The sequence below is a fragment of the Pelodiscus sinensis genome, chromosome 11 (assembly GCF_049634645.1).
Source record: "Pelodiscus sinensis isolate JC-2024 chromosome 11, ASM4963464v1, whole genome shotgun sequence".
Lineage (NCBI taxonomy): Eukaryota > Metazoa > Chordata > Testudines > Trionychidae > Pelodiscus > Pelodiscus sinensis.
The window spans coordinates 19,304,027-19,322,484 of NC_134721.1; the positions used below are offsets into that span (position 1 = coordinate 19,304,027).

Consider the following 18,458-nt stretch of genomic DNA (forward strand, 5'->3'; position numbering starts at 1 on the left):
GGGCCAGTCTTGGCCTTTTGCTAGGTTTTTAATGTTTTCCTGCCATTTAGGCTAGTTCATTGCACTGTCCTCTCGAGAGAACTCTCAGAGCAGCTGAAAAGTTCAATCCATTCATTGGCAGATCCCAAACTGCCAATTCTAGCCTGTGGAAACACTCAGGACAAAACTGTTTGTTTCCAAACAGATCTCATCCTAGTGTTGGGAACTCGACAATTAGGAGGAAAATGATGGCACCTCCCAACAGGCCAGTTGATGCGGGGGAAAGGGAGGGGGAGGAGGCAACTAGTGCAGTAGCAGCTACTCGATCAGCTAATTTAACACAATTTAACATCCTTAAAGGGGCAGCTATGGGATATAAAGGAGGAATCAGAAATAAAGCAGCTACTTGGCAGGATTCTGGTCCCACACTTACTACTATTGCTGGACTCACAATAATGTTTACAGCAGGGCTACTCAACTTTGGAAGCCCCGGGGGCCACAATGAAACTCACAGCACATGCTGAGGGCTGTCACTTAAGTGTGGTTGCATATACATGCAAATATAGATGCAAATATATGCAAATAGCTTCTTTCACACTGACAAGCATGAATACAAAGATTAAGGCAAGACTATACAACACACAGGCCCCATTTAAGTCAATTCTGATGATATTAATTAAAATGCAATATTTACCCAATTTGCACCCATATGACAGCACTTTTAATGAGCAATGACAGTCCAGGAATTTAACTACTAAAATGCATATCAACAGAAGATCATTATATTGACTACTTTTTTGTTTTGGCTCCCACTGCCACGCGGTATGTTGAGCCCTGTGTAAACCCAAACTGCACCATGGGCCACAAACAAACGGGCCGCGGGCGGCCTGCAGGCTGTGTGTTGAGTAGCCTTGGTTTACAGGCTCCAACTGAGAGCAGCACCCATTATTCCAGGCATTGTACAACACAGAATAAGAGACTGACCCTGGCCTGAAAACCTTCTAGTTAAAAATAGGCCAAGGGTGAGAGAGGACTCAAAGGCACATAAAAGTGACTCACTCAAGTGACCCAGCAGACAATTTACAACCAGCCCCAGGTCTCCCATGTCCCAGGCAAGCATCCCATTCATTAGACCACACTACATCTTACACCAGAACAATTAGGAACAACTCCATGAAGACAATACAGTTATGTAGGAGCAGAAATGGGCCCAATGCCTTTATAGCTGGCAAATGATACTAGCATCTGCCCTCTGGTGTTTGGGCCTGTTTTTCAGAGTCAAGAGCTCCTGCAGCTCCATCTGATTTCACACAGGACTGTGCTCAACAGCCCTGGACATGAAGCCCACAAAAAGCACAAGAGGTAGGAATTTAGCACAAGCATCGGGTAGGAATTTAGTCAGTTGATTCTGATGGACACTATTCAGACTGTGACTATCTTCTAAAATTCAAGTTTACACAACTCAAATATCTAGACCTTCAAGGAAAAAAATGGCCTGCAGTCCCAGCTTCACACTTCCTTCTGCTTTCATCCCTTCCTCTACAAATCCGACAGATGTTTGTCCTATTACACATCACCAGAGGGGATTTTAATGATCAGGGCTAAAATCAGTGTAAGGAGCCTTTCTGCACCAGTTCTCAGTGAGCTGAGCTGGACAGAGAAGAACAATTTGCAAACAGCTATAAAGCTGAAGGTGACAGAGTCACGCTTCACTGACACATAAATCAGGTGCCTTTAATTAAAAGAAACAATTTGACTTCAGGCACTTCTGCTGCTGTGCCTTCCCACTGACAATTCAGGAGCAGAAATCACTACAGTGAAGCATCAAGCCTATTGGATTCTCAGCTACATGACTGTGTGATATAAACAAGATACCGAGGACATTTGCTGCCCTATAATTTCCTCTAGTTAGATGAGGCCCTGAAGGAAAAAGATTGTTGCATTCTGGCCTCCAGCTGGATTTAGTCAGAAGGCCTTTCTGACTGGCTTATAATGCTGCTCCAGAAAAGGGGGCGATTTTTCTTGTGTGTTTTTTTTATGTGATGCACAAATAAATTCAGGGACACAAACAACAAGTGCAGCAGAAGGCTGTGCTGTCATTGCTCACTTATGAGTCTTTGTCACTGGTTCCACTAATTATTTTGGCCTGTGATACTGCCCTAGTCACTGCCTCTCCACATAAGGAAGCTCCTTAAGAGCAAAGTCTAGGTAGTTTTTGGTCTCCCTTTAGTAACTCTGGTGTTCCTTCATCAATCAATCAATCAATCAATCCTTTACCAATGCATCTTTTCATCCAAAGAATCTTGCAGACTGTATTGCCACCACTGAAACACAATCCCATTTGGGCTGGAACATGGCATCATCAGAGAGAAGACTGTATACAACAATTGTCTCTGTCTGCAATCAGCTAATCTTAGCTCCATCTAGGACCAGTGCCTAGTGATCAGAGGCTCCTGGAGTAGCTGGTAGCCTGTGAAGAACCTGGGAAGGAGCTAGGAGCATGATTCTTGCAGAATCATCATTCTAGGGCTTGTCACAAGTGTGTGAGCAAATGTCTCTTGCCTTTATTGGCTCTTGGGAAATACACAGATTGGAAGATTGAGCCATGTGCCTCTTACACAGTAGGGCAAGCCCAGATAACCCTGAAGCACGGATTCCTCAGAGTCACAGAGCTTCCACTCCCCTCCATGGGTTACTGCTGCCTATGGGAGAAAGGAGCCTCTGTGTTCTCTTGTGATTGGTCCCAGCCACCTCTGTGTTCTCTTGTGATTGGTCCCAGCCACCTCTGTTTAGAATCCTGGTCAGTTCTCAGCCTTGCTGACATTCTAAGTCATGTTAACTACAGCAGTAGGCACCCATTTCCAGCCAGCTGGAGAGGCAAAGGCAACCTAAATGCCTTGCTGAAGAGAGAACTCCACGGAGCTGTTTTCCTGTAATGCAGTCACAGCAGCCAGAATGTTTCAGCATTTCTAAGATCAAATGTTTCTGCTGGTATTGAAAAACTTCATGAAAAACTGAAACAGGGCTCTAAAAAGATGATGAGAGGTTTTCTACAAGCTGTGGTGAGGGGTTTGGCAGCTCTGCTGATCCACATCCTATTGTTATAAATCCTACACATTTGCAGCATGCTGCTTTAGCTAAGCTATGGCTTTGTGTACCGAGCATTCTGAAAAGGCCGTTCCCTCCTGCATCTACTCTCAGCACCATCAACTGCTTCATTTGGATGGAAAGTTGTGGGAAGCACCAGCTTTTCCACAGATCTGGGGTGGTCATCCCAGCATCACCAGGGTTCCATACAGCACACCCTGCCTTGCAGACGGGGGAAGGGAGAGGAGGTAGGGTTGACACCCATGTGTTGCGTAGTCCCGAGAGTGGCTCTGAATACAGCACAACTCCAGACAGGTTTATCAAGGCACTGCAATGCACCGTGCTGACACAGCACTTCCAGGCACTTCAGAGCTAGTCAGCTGGAAATTACACTGCAGCAAAAACAAGGGCCTGTTTGTCATCATTCTAATTAATCCACTTAGACAATGCAGCAGAGGAGCAGGCCGCTGATGTGGGGAGCTCAGTTTCAGCCTCTCCCTTGTCCCACAGCCTATCCCAGCACAGGGCAGCTGGAGGATACAGTCACATTTTAAACCCAGTGTGCTGTGTCAATAAATAACTAATCAAGCCATGTCTTCCCTGAGTCTCCGGCCCTTGGAAAAAGTGAGCTAGCCCCCTCCCCAAGTGGATAAAGCAGACAAAACCCTTCTTACCTGGTTGTGCCACATTCAGCTCTTTCACCTAGAAAGAAAAATTGAATATGAATTTCCATCTTGTTTTTGCATCAGTGCCATGGTTTTTACACAAACATTGCACACGCAGAATCCTTAAGCTGTCAGTTAATTGCTTGTGACGAGCGAGAAAGTGAATATGTCTGAAGGTCCTGTATAGTACAGAAGATTTCTAGCTTCTTGCTGTTACCTCACTAACAGCTCCACCTCTGAAAGAAGTTTTACAAGTCAAGAACCCTTAACTATGAGTGACAGAATCCCCATATCATCCACTGATCATTCATTTGCAGGATTGAGCCCCTAGACGGTATTTTGCTTCTACCTGACTTTCGGAGAAACCTACCAGGTTCTCAGCTGGTATAAATTGGTGCAGTTCTATTCCTGTCAGTGCAGCTATTCCGTTTACATGAGGATCTGACCCTCATATCTCATTATACCAATCCAAATAGGAAAGGAGTATTATGATAAAGTCTGTTGCCCCTAGGGAGCGAGCTGAGATTATCCTCCTGCCTCATAGAGGGCCACTAACAGCATCTTAATACAGTGGAGTATTCAGTAGCTCCGCTTTTCCTAAGAGATAAAAGACTGTCTAATCATATCCAGGCAGACTCTATTCTGGCTGTCAATATTCTTATTCCCTTCATGTATTTATAGTACTTGGATTTTATATAAACAGCAGCATATCACTGATAAGATCTATTCATTTTTATAAGTTTGCGTCAATCCACAGATAAAATTGTAAACTAATTTCGCATGCCGTTTGTGCCTTTCTATGAAAGCCTGGAAAGCTGATTTCCTCTCTATTTTGTAAGGCACAGGAAAGGAAACATTCAGGGACACATCCCTGCTTCCTGTACTCCCTCAGTGTCACTGGGGATCAAACCTCAGCTGACTTCTCACTGCCATCTACACACCATCCTGAGCAACACTGTTCAATCACAATCACCATCCCTGCCTCTGGGATGGCCATCATCTTGGCCATTCAGCCCCTGGCTGCAGAGCTAAAATCATGAGCTGCTACAGTTTGAACTACCATGCCAAGGCTTGGTAGGTGGGGCTGTAGCAATCTCATATCCCCAATCGATCGGATGCAGAGTGGGAGCAGTAACACACACTCACCAGTGGGTTGCAGTTACAACTCACAAAACTCTCTTTACCTTTTTGAACCTCTCCTGGACTGAGCAGACTCACATACTCTTCCTTTCATGTCTCTTTCTAGATATGTCTGAAACTGCTCTCCTCTCCACCTCCCGTCTGCTACACAGCTTGCGATCCAGCCATCATTTGCTAGACCTGCCACTTCTAGGGGTTTTTTGACTCCAGGCTCTCCTATTCCATCAGTAGAAAAGCTGTTGATAAATCCAACTGGATTTTCTCTAAGAGACATTAAACCCCATGATAACGTGACACTAAAAATTAGTGGCACAATTAAAATTAAGTAGAGTCAGGAAGACATTAAGGTCCCTAACAGCAAGTAATTTCCAACTTTTGGGAAAAAACATGGTATTTTGAAAATGCCAAATTTCCTTTAGATAAAAATCAGGTCACACTAAAACGTGCCATTTTAAATATCCAGCGTGAAATGGCCATTTAGTAGATTTTTTTTCAGAAAATCTAAATGTTGGGATCACTTGAGAGCTTGGAATGAAAGACTCCACATTTCCACATGGCATTCTGTGACACACCTGTCTGTGGCTGTTTTCACACAGCTCTTAGAGGAAAAAAACCCCGAGTTTAAATTGACTCTTGCAAACTTATCTATAGTTCCCACTCCCAAGCATTACCACAGCATTTTGAGTTAATGGAACAATGATTAGCAATGCTTCTTTGGGAGTCCAATCATTTTGTACACTGATTTATGATTTCATCTTAACACTATCATCAAGGAGACAGGACCTGGTTTTGCATTAAGATCTAATCTATGGGAGGAGAGAACTGATGGGTCAGATTTCTACTAATCCTTTGCTCCACCTACCCCTCCCTCCTCCAAAATATCAAAGCCTGAATTTGGAAACAGCTGCAGGGAGCTCTGCCTGGCAATGTGCAGTGATTGACTAAATCTAATGAGATCCATGCCCACATTAATTTGAAATATGGGACTACCCCAATCGGGATATAAAACAGACTGCTATTGTTCTGTTACTGCAGTGTGTTAGTGGATTATCCAGCCTTTCAGGGTACTGAAAATTCTGGGAGATGAATGTATTTTAACAGACCACTATGAGTCCACCATGACAGTTTTCTTACATTAAAATTTTATTTTTCAGCTGCAGTTCTGTTCAAGGAACATACTATGTGCAATAAATCACAGGTTCTAAGGGAAAGGTAGGTTCTAAGGCTAAATAAACTTGGGGGAGAAAATATGTTTGGGATAAAAGACAACAAAAACTCATTTTTATTACATTAAGACCAACAGTACTGTTAGTACTAAAATTAAACTGGCAACATCAGGCTCTTAAAACTTATTTTTAAAGCATTGCTCCCCTTGTAGAACAGCTATCCAGGGCTATACTTAGTCTTCTGCAAACTTGGTATAATACACTATCTATCTATCTACTGTTCTCAATAGGGCTAAACATACCTGTGTTACGTATCAATGAGAAAAAAGCATCTCTATTCAGGACAGCATTTAAATAGCTACTTAACTTAAAGTATGTTCTTAAGAATTATCCTGCATAGGGACAAACATACATGCCTAAGAGTTTTTCTCAATCGTGGCCCCAAACTTTACAAAACTGTAGCTAAGAGATGGCACAGAGATCCTTCTTCAGAAAGTGCAGGTTCAGACTGTAGACCACAAGTCCAAGATGGTATACAAGGTTTGAAACAAGCTAACAGTGTTTGCCCAAAACACTCTATTATGTTAGCAGGTAGATGAAACAACCTACCCTTTCAGAAGGTGGGAAAGAGCTAAATGGATTTTTCTCGATTCACTGAGACATGTGACTGACTATATACAAGCAGGTGGAAGTGACTCTCTGGCAGAACTGGATCAGTCCTGAAGGAGGAACTCTAGCAGCGGCCCCAGGAAGGGGATGAATCTGCATTTTACCCAGTACGTGTACTCAGTTCAGACCTCTTGCTGGGGGAGCTGAAATATTCTACTTCAGTATGAACAGATACCCATCAAGTTCCCAGTGTTCTTATGTCAGTCATGCGAACCTGAACGAACACAGAGGGAAGGTGTGGGTCATGAGCATCTCTTCTGCCAATCAGAAATGAGGGGTCCTCTTCTGTTCTAATGCTCAGAATCTTTATAAAGCTAATGAAGTCTCCCTTTTCGAACAATATCATTAGTGCTCCTGGGAACCCCCAGTTGGTTTGTCAGAAGGCTACATTTCCTTCCAGTGGAATCTTCCACTATGACCAGGTCCCTACAATTAAAGAAATTGAATTTATACATTAACTTAAATTAGTCTGTCTAAGGTATTGACTGCAGTGAAATTATTTGTAATTCAATAACACAGACCATTGGGAATGCCTATTACCCTGGGTTGTCCTAGTCTTAGTGAATTTAATAGAGACTCCCACAAAAAGATTTACTGGACTGACTGAAGAATAAAGATCCTGTCTACAGATTTTCCATACCATCCTACAGAATTCTCAGGCAGAGATAAAAATCTTTTTATTCAGGATGATTCATGTATGTATAACAATATTATTTTCTCCAGGATTTCCCTTAAAGGAAGGTTACAGGGGCCTCAACACACATCAGCTTGATATCAGAACCTGTCCTTATCTATTGCAGACCTCAATGAGAGCTGTAGGTACTGAGCACGTCACAGACTCAGGAACGTTGTCAAGGATAAAAAAGCATAAAAATATACTTAAATTTCTTTACTGCACCACATCACCACCCCCAATTATTAAAAGCAAAAGGGTTTTAAACATCTCATAACTTTTCACCATGTGTCCTGTTTGATTTATTTTCTGCATTTCACTTGGAAAGTCAAACTGGACCAGAAGGTTAACCACTGTGTGTTTCCAGTCAGTTTCCCTGCCAAGTCCTCATGCTTAGCACAGTGCTGCTACTGCAGCTGGCTTTGCGTTTCCAGCGCTGCGGGAAATTTAATTTAAAATTACATTTCTGCAAGCATTTCAATTCATATAAGTGCTCATAAAAATGTTTAATGTACAAAACCTAATCTGGAAGGCTAATGTATTTGAAAAATGACCCTTTAATTGCCAATGAAAACAATGAAGTGTATAACATCCCTGTTAAAATAGCTTCCATTGAGTTTGGGCTTTTTCCACCATTTTGTGCAGTTAACCCTTTGGTTGCTGCTGAAGAAAGTGGGATATCATAAAATAATATAGCAGTAATTCTGGGCTGCATCCTTCCAGGCACCAAGTGCACCGGATTGTGTAAGTAGGAATAATGCAGCCTAACATTTACAATTTGAATTCACAATCTACTCTCAGTGAAAACTTAAGGGCTACGTCTACACTGGCCCCTTTTCCGGAAGGGGCATGTTAATTTGAGCTATCGTAATAGGGAAATCCGCGGGGGATTTAAATATCCCCCGCGGCATTTAAATAAAAATGTCCGCCGCTTTTTTCCGGCTTTTAGAAAAGCCGGAAAAGAGCGTCTACACTGGCCCTGATCCTCCGGAAAAAGCACCCTTTTCCGGAGGATCTTATTCCTCCTTCAAAGTAGGAATAAGATCCTCCGGAAAAGGGCGCTTTTTCCGGAGGATCGGGGCCAGTGTAGACGCTCTTTTCCGGCTTTTCTAAAAGCCGGAAAAAAGCGGCGGACATTTTTATTTAAATGCTGCGGGGGATATTTAAATCCCCCGCGGATTTCCCTATTACGATAGCTCAAATTAACATGCCCCTTCCGGAAAAGGGGCCAGTGTAGACGTATCCAAGGTGATTTGGGCAAGAATATTTTTGTACATCGTCTGTTAAGCTTAGAAGAAGCAGCTAATTGTAGAGACTAGCATTCACCCAGGGAAAGGAAAGTAGAAGGTGATATTTTAAAAGTTCAAGGTCAGGTGTGAAATCCTGCTGGAAGATGCAAGGTTTCTTTCTGGACGGGACCCTACAACTCACCTTCTCCAAGAGTCTGCTTCAGTAAATCATGTTTAGCCTGGAGCTTGGTGATAAGGTTACTGCCATTCAAATACTCTTTAAATTTCTGGAAGAAAAACAAACATGCACAAATACAAGATGGGTAAGGATTCTTGGTGAAAGGGCTTTCTAATTGATACACATTTTTGCCTGGGGGATTGCTGGAAGGCAATTCAGCAGGAGAGTCTCGTAGGCTGGACTTCAGTTACATATTGAACCAAGGATAGGTTAAAATTTGCTCTTTCACTTTTCACTACTCAAACAGCAGTCCCATTGACCTTATTAGCCCAGAATTCTTTGTATTGTGCCATGTGCTTGAGGTCAGGGCTTTGGAACACAAGGAACCCCAAAGAAAACAGTACAAAGAAAGCCTTCCTTTGTTAGGCTTCTGGGAATGGCCCCAATAAGCAATGAGCTTTTCCTTCCAGAGACAGGGCTCTGTCTTTGTGCAAACAGCGATAAGGAAGGGAGAATTCCTAGTGCATGAGATCTTCCTGACTCGGGAGATCAGATACTTATGCTAAGCAACTAGTCTTATTCAATGCGTAAACTTCATGTTTTATTTAGAGACTGCCTCATACCCAATAATGCCTCGGAGGCCAATAACTTTATACATGTCAGAAATGGGGAAGAAAGCGAGAGAGATGACAACTTTTTCAAAATGCCTTAAAAAACCGACTTACAAATAAAATCACAATGACTCTCTGAAGGGGAACCATGAAGTAATAATCACAGGGAAGCTGTAAGACCAACTGCACATATGAATGTACCATTGGACACTGCAAGTCATGCCATGTTACCATCCACCTTCAGTAACACATGCTTTGCTGAGAACATGGGACCTTTGTCTTTAAGTCATCTCTGATACTTGAAATAGAAATAATAATGAGTCTGTTCTGCAGGTCCTGGATCTGCACAATGGAAAAGTGGTCAGGCCAGAACAAACACAACCTATGTACCCAACCTACAGAGTTCACTGCAGAAAGACATTACAGCTCCAGGTTGGGGGTATCTTCCTACAGCCACCTTTCCATGGTGGAAATGGCCCTTACATTTGTCCCCAGGGCAGATGCCAGGCTGCACCTCTTGAGCAAGGACAATACTTAAGTCCAAGAGTTAAAGCGGAGGCCTGGGCTCCCCACATGGATCGCCTTGGCCTATTATCACCCCGGGATGCAGGTGGATCCCCTGAGGGTCCATGGAGAGGCCGTATGTGGCAAAAGGAGCAAATCCCGTACGCTCCACAGAACAACAGGAGATACATCTCGAAATGGAGATTTAGCCATGCCTGTAGGTTTTTGCTGAGGGTAGGTGGGCTGGACTGACAGTTCCACAGAGTGACATCTATGGGATTTGGACAGAGACCACCAAACGTGTTTTACATAGACCCTCACATGGTAACATTCAGAAACTGGGTTGGTTTCAGATCAGCAGGCTGGAGCACAAAGTTCTATTGCCCATTATTGAGTTTCTGAGTTCATTTCTAGTCACCTTCCACAGCTAGCTTTTCAAGTGGTTGCTTTTTTAAAGTAAAACAAGGATGCCTGGTTGTTCCCCGTGCATTTCCCTACAGCTGAGAAATGCACATTTCAATTTCAAACAAAACACAAGACAAATATTTAAACAGACCAAACTGGCTCTTGCCGTTCACTAACAAACATTTTAAATGGGACACAACCCAACCAATTAATGCTGCATAGCCTCTCTCGCATGAAATGAAACTCACTGTAAAATAGAACATTTCAGTTTCCTGTTGGTTGGCTCTCCTCTTGGCAATGTTTATTTTACTCATGTAGGTCTCTGAAGCAGCTGATTTGACTGACTCAGTGGAGCGACTATGCTGGAAGGCATCTGAAACATCAAAATCTTCCACCGTCAACATGTCCTGCAAGGTCTGCATAGTGGCATCCAGAGTTTTTCGTACCTGCGGGAGCAAAGCAGTTGTGAAACAAACTGGGAGAATGACATATTTAGGCCACAACAATTGGCCACCGTACAGCTTTTACGTATTGGGCTCGGTCCAATGTCCACTGAAGTCAATGGGCATCTTCAGAAAAGCCACCAAACGCTTCAGCATTGCCCAAGATTCCAACCCAACCACTGTCACTGACTGAAAGGTCTAGCACAGAATGTTGAAGGTCATGTGGCCCAGACTGTAGTCATTAGCACAACCCACCGGAATAAAGATCAAAGCCAGTTATTGCCCTCACCTCCTCATTCTCTATCTTGAGAGTGGTAAGTCTAGACTGCAGCTGGTGATATCGCATGAGTAACTCTGTCTGCACAGGCTGTTGGGCGCTCACCTGGCATACCTGAGGGAGCAACAAAACCAGAGAGAGGAGATTGGATCATTCACTGGACACATTAGGAATGCTTTAAGCAATTACCGTAAAATCTCGAATACAATGCGCACTTTTTTCCCCCGAGTGTTTTAGGGTCAAAGTCAGGGTGCGCATTATATATAGGAGTTATTGTTTAAAGTTTTATTTTGGCAGTTCCGTGCTGACGCTATGCTAAGACCTCGCTCAGCCATCTTTGTCTGAGGCAACGCTTGCAGGCGCTCTTTCCGCCGTCGCCAAAGTCGAATGCTCGACTCTGCTATGCCATCAAATTCATGGCTGGCAACTCTGTTGCCATGAGCCTCAGCATAACTAACTACCTTATGTTTTTCAGGTGCAGCATATTCTATAGACATACGCTCACGTGCAATCAACCGGCAATTCAAAATGGCAGGAAATACGATGCACTGGCATACCACAGACTTGCAAAAGTCAGGGTGCGCATTATATATAGGAGTAGAGATTTTTCCATTATGATCAAATTCAAAAGTCAGTGTGCACCTTATATATCGGTGCGAATTATATTCGAGATTTTACAGTAGATTACCCCATCCTCCCTCCTTAAGCATGTCTTTTCCTGGTAGGCTGAGAGGTTGAATACCTCAACTCATCTCTAACTGGTAATGCCCTGTATCTGGGCCTAAGCAAATCATTTATCACATGGCAGTTGAAAAGAGATACACAAAGGAATATTTAAAGAGCGACAGTCTGACTTCAAGTTGGGTTGATCAGGCAGGGATCACATCACAGGTTTTCCAAAGAGTTTGTAAAATACCTGAATAATAAGCAGGAAAAAGAAGTGGCTCAAAATGAGCCAAATGGCCTATTAAGAAAGAAGCATGAACAGAAGCACAGTGACAACAGGGTGGGAACGAAGTTAAAGATCACAGGCAAGGGTGAGAGGAAGGTAGGATTATTCAGGATATGACAAATAGCTGAAGCTCTCTTCTGCAGGTCCAGTACCTCATCCCCCATGTGAGGCTGGAATTCAAACTTCAGCGGAGGGCAGAAGACCTGGTTGCACATGTCCATGACTGTGTGCTTGTCACTCCGTGCGTCCAGGTTGTCCACCGCATTCTCAATGATGTCCAGGCCCTCATGGCGGGAGGTTTCTAGGTTATATTCAGCAGAGAGGTACGTCCTGAATGTTCGAGCTAGACTGGCATGGAATCCCAGATCACAACACTGTGGAAGGGGGGGAAGAATTATTGAAGAAAGGTCATGTTCACAGACTGGGTAATGCGAGTAAAGAGTTCCCACATTTAAATATCCCCTTCACCCCAAAGGGTTCCAGAACACTTTCCCAACCATCTATGGGCCCAAGGAATCATTTTATCAGTAGCTACTTCTGGAGTAGAACACATCAGCTGTTTAATAACATGCTTCAATAACATACAAAGCAGTAGGACATGGAGCATACAGTACGCGCTCAGAGTCGCTGGACGAATGAAAGGAAATACTACCAGTTACCCTCACTGGACTGTGGCCATTCCAAGCAGGTGAAGTACATTCCAGCTCAAGGAAATATATCCTCTAGGTCTGAATGAGACAGCGTGCTAAAAAAGAGAGTAGCTAGGGGAGGGTAGGCAGTGAGCAGGGCTAGCCTGCAAGTGCCTTGGGTCTCAGACAGGTCCATATTTGAGGTGGCTAGCTCCTCCTGCCACTGACACAGCTGCAGCTATGCTTGATTTTTAGCACACCGGCTTTATCAAAGCTAGCACAGGTATGTTTCCCCCTAGCTGAGAATCACACCACTCTGCTGCCGGGTAGACATACCCTAAGCCCTGCTAAGGCTGACAGAGCTCTGCAGATGGGCAGCACCTCCAAAAGTCATAGTACCATCTACAGCAGGGCTACTCAACTTTGGAAGTCTTGGGGGCCACAACGATACTCACAGCACATGCCGAGGGCCACAACTTAAGTGTGGTTGCATACTCATGCAAATATATATGCAAATAGCGTCTTTCACACTGATGGGCATGAATACAAAGATTAAGCCTTAAGCTGTGGTGCCGGACCCAAACACGGCCAGTGTGAGCCACTCAGCACCTCTCAGGCTCTGCCCACAAGGCTAAGCAGCCAGCACTTCCCACAATGCCCCGGTGGTGCTCCCAGAACCTCCTCCCTGGGGGCTAGAAACTCTGAGTACCTGTCTGTTCCAGCCGGCCCATCCGCTTACGTCTTTCAATGCTCACCCCACCTGGGAGAGGCCTCGCTATTGTGGAGCGTATTCCCAGTGGAATCCATGTTCAAAGGTTCCCACCCAGGGGCCACATGTTGAGCCCCACGTAAACGCAAACCGCACCGCCGGACGCAAACAAACAGGCCAACAGACCATGTGTTGAGTAGCCCTGGTCTACAGCCAGGCTGGGATACTGAACAAGTTCTGGAGGGAAGCCTGTCAACTAGTCCTTCACTAATGCCCACTGCTAGACCCTGTGCAGATCCAAACTTTGTATCTGCATCTGTATCTGCAAAAAATGAGCCATGGATATCTGCAAATTTGCAGGATTCACGATAGAGATGAGGATACAAATTTTGTATCAGACAAAATGAGCAGTGATTATCCACATCTACATCCTGTGGACACTCATGGATATAAAGTGGATATCTACGGATTTGCAGGGCTCTATCTACTGTTGCCACACCCTGCAATTTCCTGGGCAAAATTCTTATCAGGCCCAACTCTGCTAACTTATCATATTGCACAAGATGGAAGTCAGGGAGAAAAAAGGTCATAGGTTTCCAAGATGCATGCCCCTTTTTCACTGACTCTGACTGGCTTATTTCTCCTCCGTCAATTTACTGTACCTTGTAAGCACAGAAATGCATTCATCAAAATTAGCTAGGACAGACAGACATTAAAGTAAACTGGCATTTAAACACTCTCCATCGCAGCAGTGAAGATGATTCCATTATTCTGCTCTCTCTTATTCGAGACGGAAAAGTTTCTCATGCATATGTGGTCATTCCTTCTTGGGGAAAATGACAGAACTGAAAGCTAATTGCGGTACAAAAATTGAAACCCTCTTTTTCAATATAATTGAGTCTTATTTGTCTGATGTATCAACAGCGTTGGATTCGCTGCTAAGGGTCAGTCACCAGCTAGTAAAAATGACTTCTATGGTCTCCTCCCAATCCCTAGAGTGTTGGCTATGCTGCAAAACCACTATGTAATTCTAGCTTGGCTGGCAGATTCTACTTTACAGAGGACCAAGTCTTGAAGATCATGTATGCTGTGGGTCAGGACAGGTGCACAGGCAAAGACGGGACGTTCAAGTTTTGGATCTCACCCCAAAAGCAGGTATAGCTGTGTGCAGAGAGGGAAAGAAGACTGGAAAAGGTGGAATTGCAATACATCAGCACTGAGTTGCATTAGCAGGTCTGAAAGGGGACTGAGCTAGAATGGACAGTCAGAAGATGTCTCAGCTCTGATGCAGGACAAGACTGAAACAGAAGGTACTGCAGGTAAAGATTAAGGTGTATGAACAGAGTTCTTTGAGGCCCCCACATTGGGGCAGAAGACAGGCTGAAGTTCAGGATAAAGGAGCCCTGAGGCAGCTGTGTTGGGGAGGAGGAACTTCACATTCATTTACTCCTGGCACCTGCACGCTGGGGTATGTCTAAAATAACCTTCCCCTTTCCTTCCACCCCACTATAGATTACTGACATGGGGGGATCAAGAGTTGGAAGTATCTTTTGTTTTGAATGTCACCTAACTAACAACTGCTACTGAATTATCCTAAGCTGCTGCAATACAATTTATATTACAAATACCAAATTGTAGAAGTTAAGGAGTTTTGCTGACATATGAATAAAACAGCAGCAAACAACGTTTATCATTGTTTTAGTTGTAACTGAAAATAGCTAGAGAGCTGCCTGATCTAGCTGGACAATTTAGATGGCTGATATAAATAAACAATTTCTCAACATTTGCAGTGGATTAAACCCTCTCCTGAAAAATAAAACCCAATGCTATTGCAACATTGCCTCTATTGCGTTTTCAAACTGCATTACACAGGCTACTACCATGGTCCAGAATCAGATCATTAATATTAAACAACCACTCAGTTATTACTGGTGTTGGTACCATGTCAGTAATGACTAGAATTGAGCGAAATGTTTTTTATCAAATAGTAAATTCACCAAAAAAAAAAAAAAATCTGCAAATAGTTTTGGCTGAAAAGACTGATTTTTGGAGGGAAATCATTAGACATTTCAACATTTTGCATATGCATCGTACTGACATTTCATTTTGAAATATTGGTATGAATCAACATTTGAAACCTTTCATTTCATTCAAACTAAATTTTTCCAGTTGAGAAATGCCAAAAGAAAATCAGTTTTGGTTTGAAACAAAAACAAAAGGTTTTATTTAATTTTTCATTACCAAAACAAAACAAAATCAGTTATTCACTTAACTCTAGCCAAGACTACGATTCTTTACTGTTTGATAGCTACTAAAGTAATCTATGTGAAATAGAGCTGGCGGGCTGAGTTCAGGTACTCAAGCTCATCACAGAACCTGCCATCTTATTTGTAAAGTGATAGGTTCATATTAATGTCAGCCAGGGGGAGCCTGTTAGTAATATGTGTTACTTCTTCACCACTAAAGGTGGTATGAGGTGCCTAACAAACAGTCTTTGGGCCAAGGAGTTTACATTCTAAAGCTTCAGGTACAGCAATTTCACTGCTTGACTTCAGTGGGATTTGGTGTGGGTACAAGGGCTCTTGGCCCATGAGGATCCAACCATAGGATCAGGACCTAATTTAAGATAAGGGTAGGCCACATTCGATCCTGTAGAGTAACTGCTGAAACAAGATACCATGGTAACCAGCATAGCCTAAAAAATGAAATGAAAAGACAGAAAGAATTTGGCTCAGTTCAGGGGAACCCACAGCCTGTGAGAGCTCCTAGGCAAGGGGGAGGGACCCAGCTCTGTGCTTCCAGAAGAGGTGGGGTGCGGCAGCCAGCCCGGAGTGCGGTGTGGCTCTCAGACCTTAGCCCTCATAGCCTGAATCAATCTAGTAGCAATTTAAAGGGCCCAGGGCTCTGACCACCGCTGCTGTCACATTAGCAGTGACAGGAAGCCCCAGGCCTCTCTGAATCTCTGGGCCTCAGGGCAACTGCCTCCTTTTCCCCCTTCTCACCTCCCCTATCAGCAGGCCTGCCTGGTTAGTCTAATCAAAAGTAATCTAAAATAGACTGTTCCATGGATACACAGATGACTCCAGTTTCCAGAACTGCAATCACAGCATCAACTTTCTGAGCAAAATACTGAAGGGAGAAAAAAAGAATTAAGTCATATGAAAAAATAGCCACAGAATTCTAAATCAAAATGTTACCATCACTAAACTTGAAGTGAAATGTTAAAACTCAGTTACCGCCACAAGCAACTCCAGACAAAGACAGCATCTTCTCCTATGTACTGATGTGAAGCGACATCCCTCAATTCAGATTAAGTCACACGGAGATGGTTTTTGTGTTACTGTGTGCTAAAAGTGGGAGCAAAAGCATGATGGGCTGACTCCTGCACACAGATATGTGAGCATACTCAGCCTGCCCTGACCCAGGCTTCAAACTTGTGCAATAGCTGATTTGGGGCACGTACTATAGTCACAGACCCTTTATCCTGACCCGTCTTAACTTAAAGTAGGCTAACTGCTGGCAGTTGGACATGTTGACATTTTTTTGAAGGCCACATCAGCAGAATTCAACCTTTCTTCAAAATTGGTGTCTAGCATTTACAGTTGAAGGAAAAAGATGATAGTGAACTGATGCATTGTGCCTTCCTGAGTCTTCAAAGAGGTGTTAACACTGAAGCCTAGTGATGGCCATTCAAAATATTGTTGTTAACTCTTTCATCACTGACAATTTTAGAACAAACATCCAGCTATGCTAGAACTGTGAGTGGAAGTTGCCTTACATTGCCTTACAGATTCCAGGACATCAACGTTCTTCTCTGATATTCAAGCATATAACTGAACAGTCAGCCAATGATGTAAGTTACAGGAAATATCACTTACAAAAGGAAGCTCTTTTGAAACTAATGTCACAATGCCAGGAAATCAGCCTTTCAGAATGCCACAATAAAATTCCAAGCAGGAGGGAGAATAAAAGCTAAACCAGGTCAACAGAGGGATCTTGACTCTATGATCTGCTCACATTAGATACAGGTGGATGCCCTTCCCGTTAACGAGATTTCTGCATTTATGGGAGGAGTCATGATCCATGTGTTGACATGACAAGAAAATGTTGTCTTACTTCAGAATCAGCTGATCAGCACCTAGTGCTTCCAAAAGGCCACAAGTCTTTGCTGAAGAGATCTTCAAATCTCTGCCAATGTGGATCCCCAACCATTATCACACCAATCAGCAGGTCAAAAATATAAATCGAAAATGTGTGTCTGCCAAATGGTGGCATTTAACAAAGCATCCAGTATCGGCCTAACTGCTGCCACAGAAATCACTGAGAATCACTGATTTTATTGAAGAAGAGTTAAGTCAGTGCCAAATACTTCTGAAAACCTCACAATTCAGACACATCTTGGAGTTCTCCATAATGTTGTTTTGCCTCATTTTTTTTAAATGATGAATTCATGCTGAACCCAGCAGTTACAGGAATGCCAATAACTCTGCTGCTACTGACAATTAGGGCAGCCGCCTTACTAACAACATTTTTACAGCTTTTCAGTCTCTGCTGATTAGCACCGTGCCTGATGCTTCACACTCTGGTGCTCAGAAAAGAAAGAAAAAAAACGCTTCAAAGAGACACAAAGAAAAAAAGGTTTCAGACTCCTTTTCCCAGTGTCAAAACAAATGGCATTTTCTAGTTCCACTCTTCTCTTTGCAAATATCAGAACTACAATTATTAATATAGGTTAAATCTCTCTAATATGGCATCCTCCAGACCTGACTGATGCCAACACAGAGAATTTGCCAGACCACAGTAGGTCAATATTGTCTAGCAGCATTACCCACATTTCCACTGCTTGCTGGGTTCTTACAAGACTTGTAGGGTAAATTAGAGCTAAATAACACTGAGAACCAGGACTTGCGGCTGTAAACAAACTTTATGGGACTGCAGAAAATTTGGCCTCACACACTGGATATCCAGCTAACAAAATCATGCCAGACCAGAGTGTGCCAGACTAGAGAGGTTCAACCTGTAATTCCTGGCACATATGTAGGGCCTTTTACCTGAGGAATGCAGAGTTTTAAGATAATAACAAATCAGGCATCACAACACCCTTGTGAGAAAGGAAATATCAGCTTTTTTTCTTTTAAAGAG

General features: G+C 43.3%; 1 protein-coding gene across 6 annotated transcripts in view; it reads right to left on the reverse strand.

Annotated features, from left to right (window-relative positions):
• The window catches only part of SRGAP3 (SLIT-ROBO Rho GTPase activating protein 3), a 266,808-nt gene that overhangs the window by 31,634 nt on the left and 216,716 nt on the right, over nucleotides 1-18,458 (reverse strand). For all 6 annotated transcript variants that reach the window (XR_012906465.1, XM_075938720.1, XM_075938717.1 and 3 more), the window contains 5 exons: nucleotides 12,131-12,352; nucleotides 11,039-11,140; nucleotides 10,555-10,752; nucleotides 8,811-8,895; nucleotides 3,741-3,768 (listed from right to left, as the gene is read on the reverse strand). Coding sequence is in view for 5 of the 6 variants with exons in the window: in XM_075938720.1 (XP_075794835.1) it covers nucleotides 3,741-3,768; nucleotides 8,811-8,895; nucleotides 10,555-10,752; nucleotides 11,039-11,140; nucleotides 12,131-12,352 (635 nt within the window). In the remaining variant the exon portion in view is untranslated. The remainder of the gene's footprint in view (nucleotides 1-3,740; nucleotides 3,769-8,810; nucleotides 8,896-10,554; nucleotides 10,753-11,038; nucleotides 11,141-12,130; nucleotides 12,353-18,458) is intronic.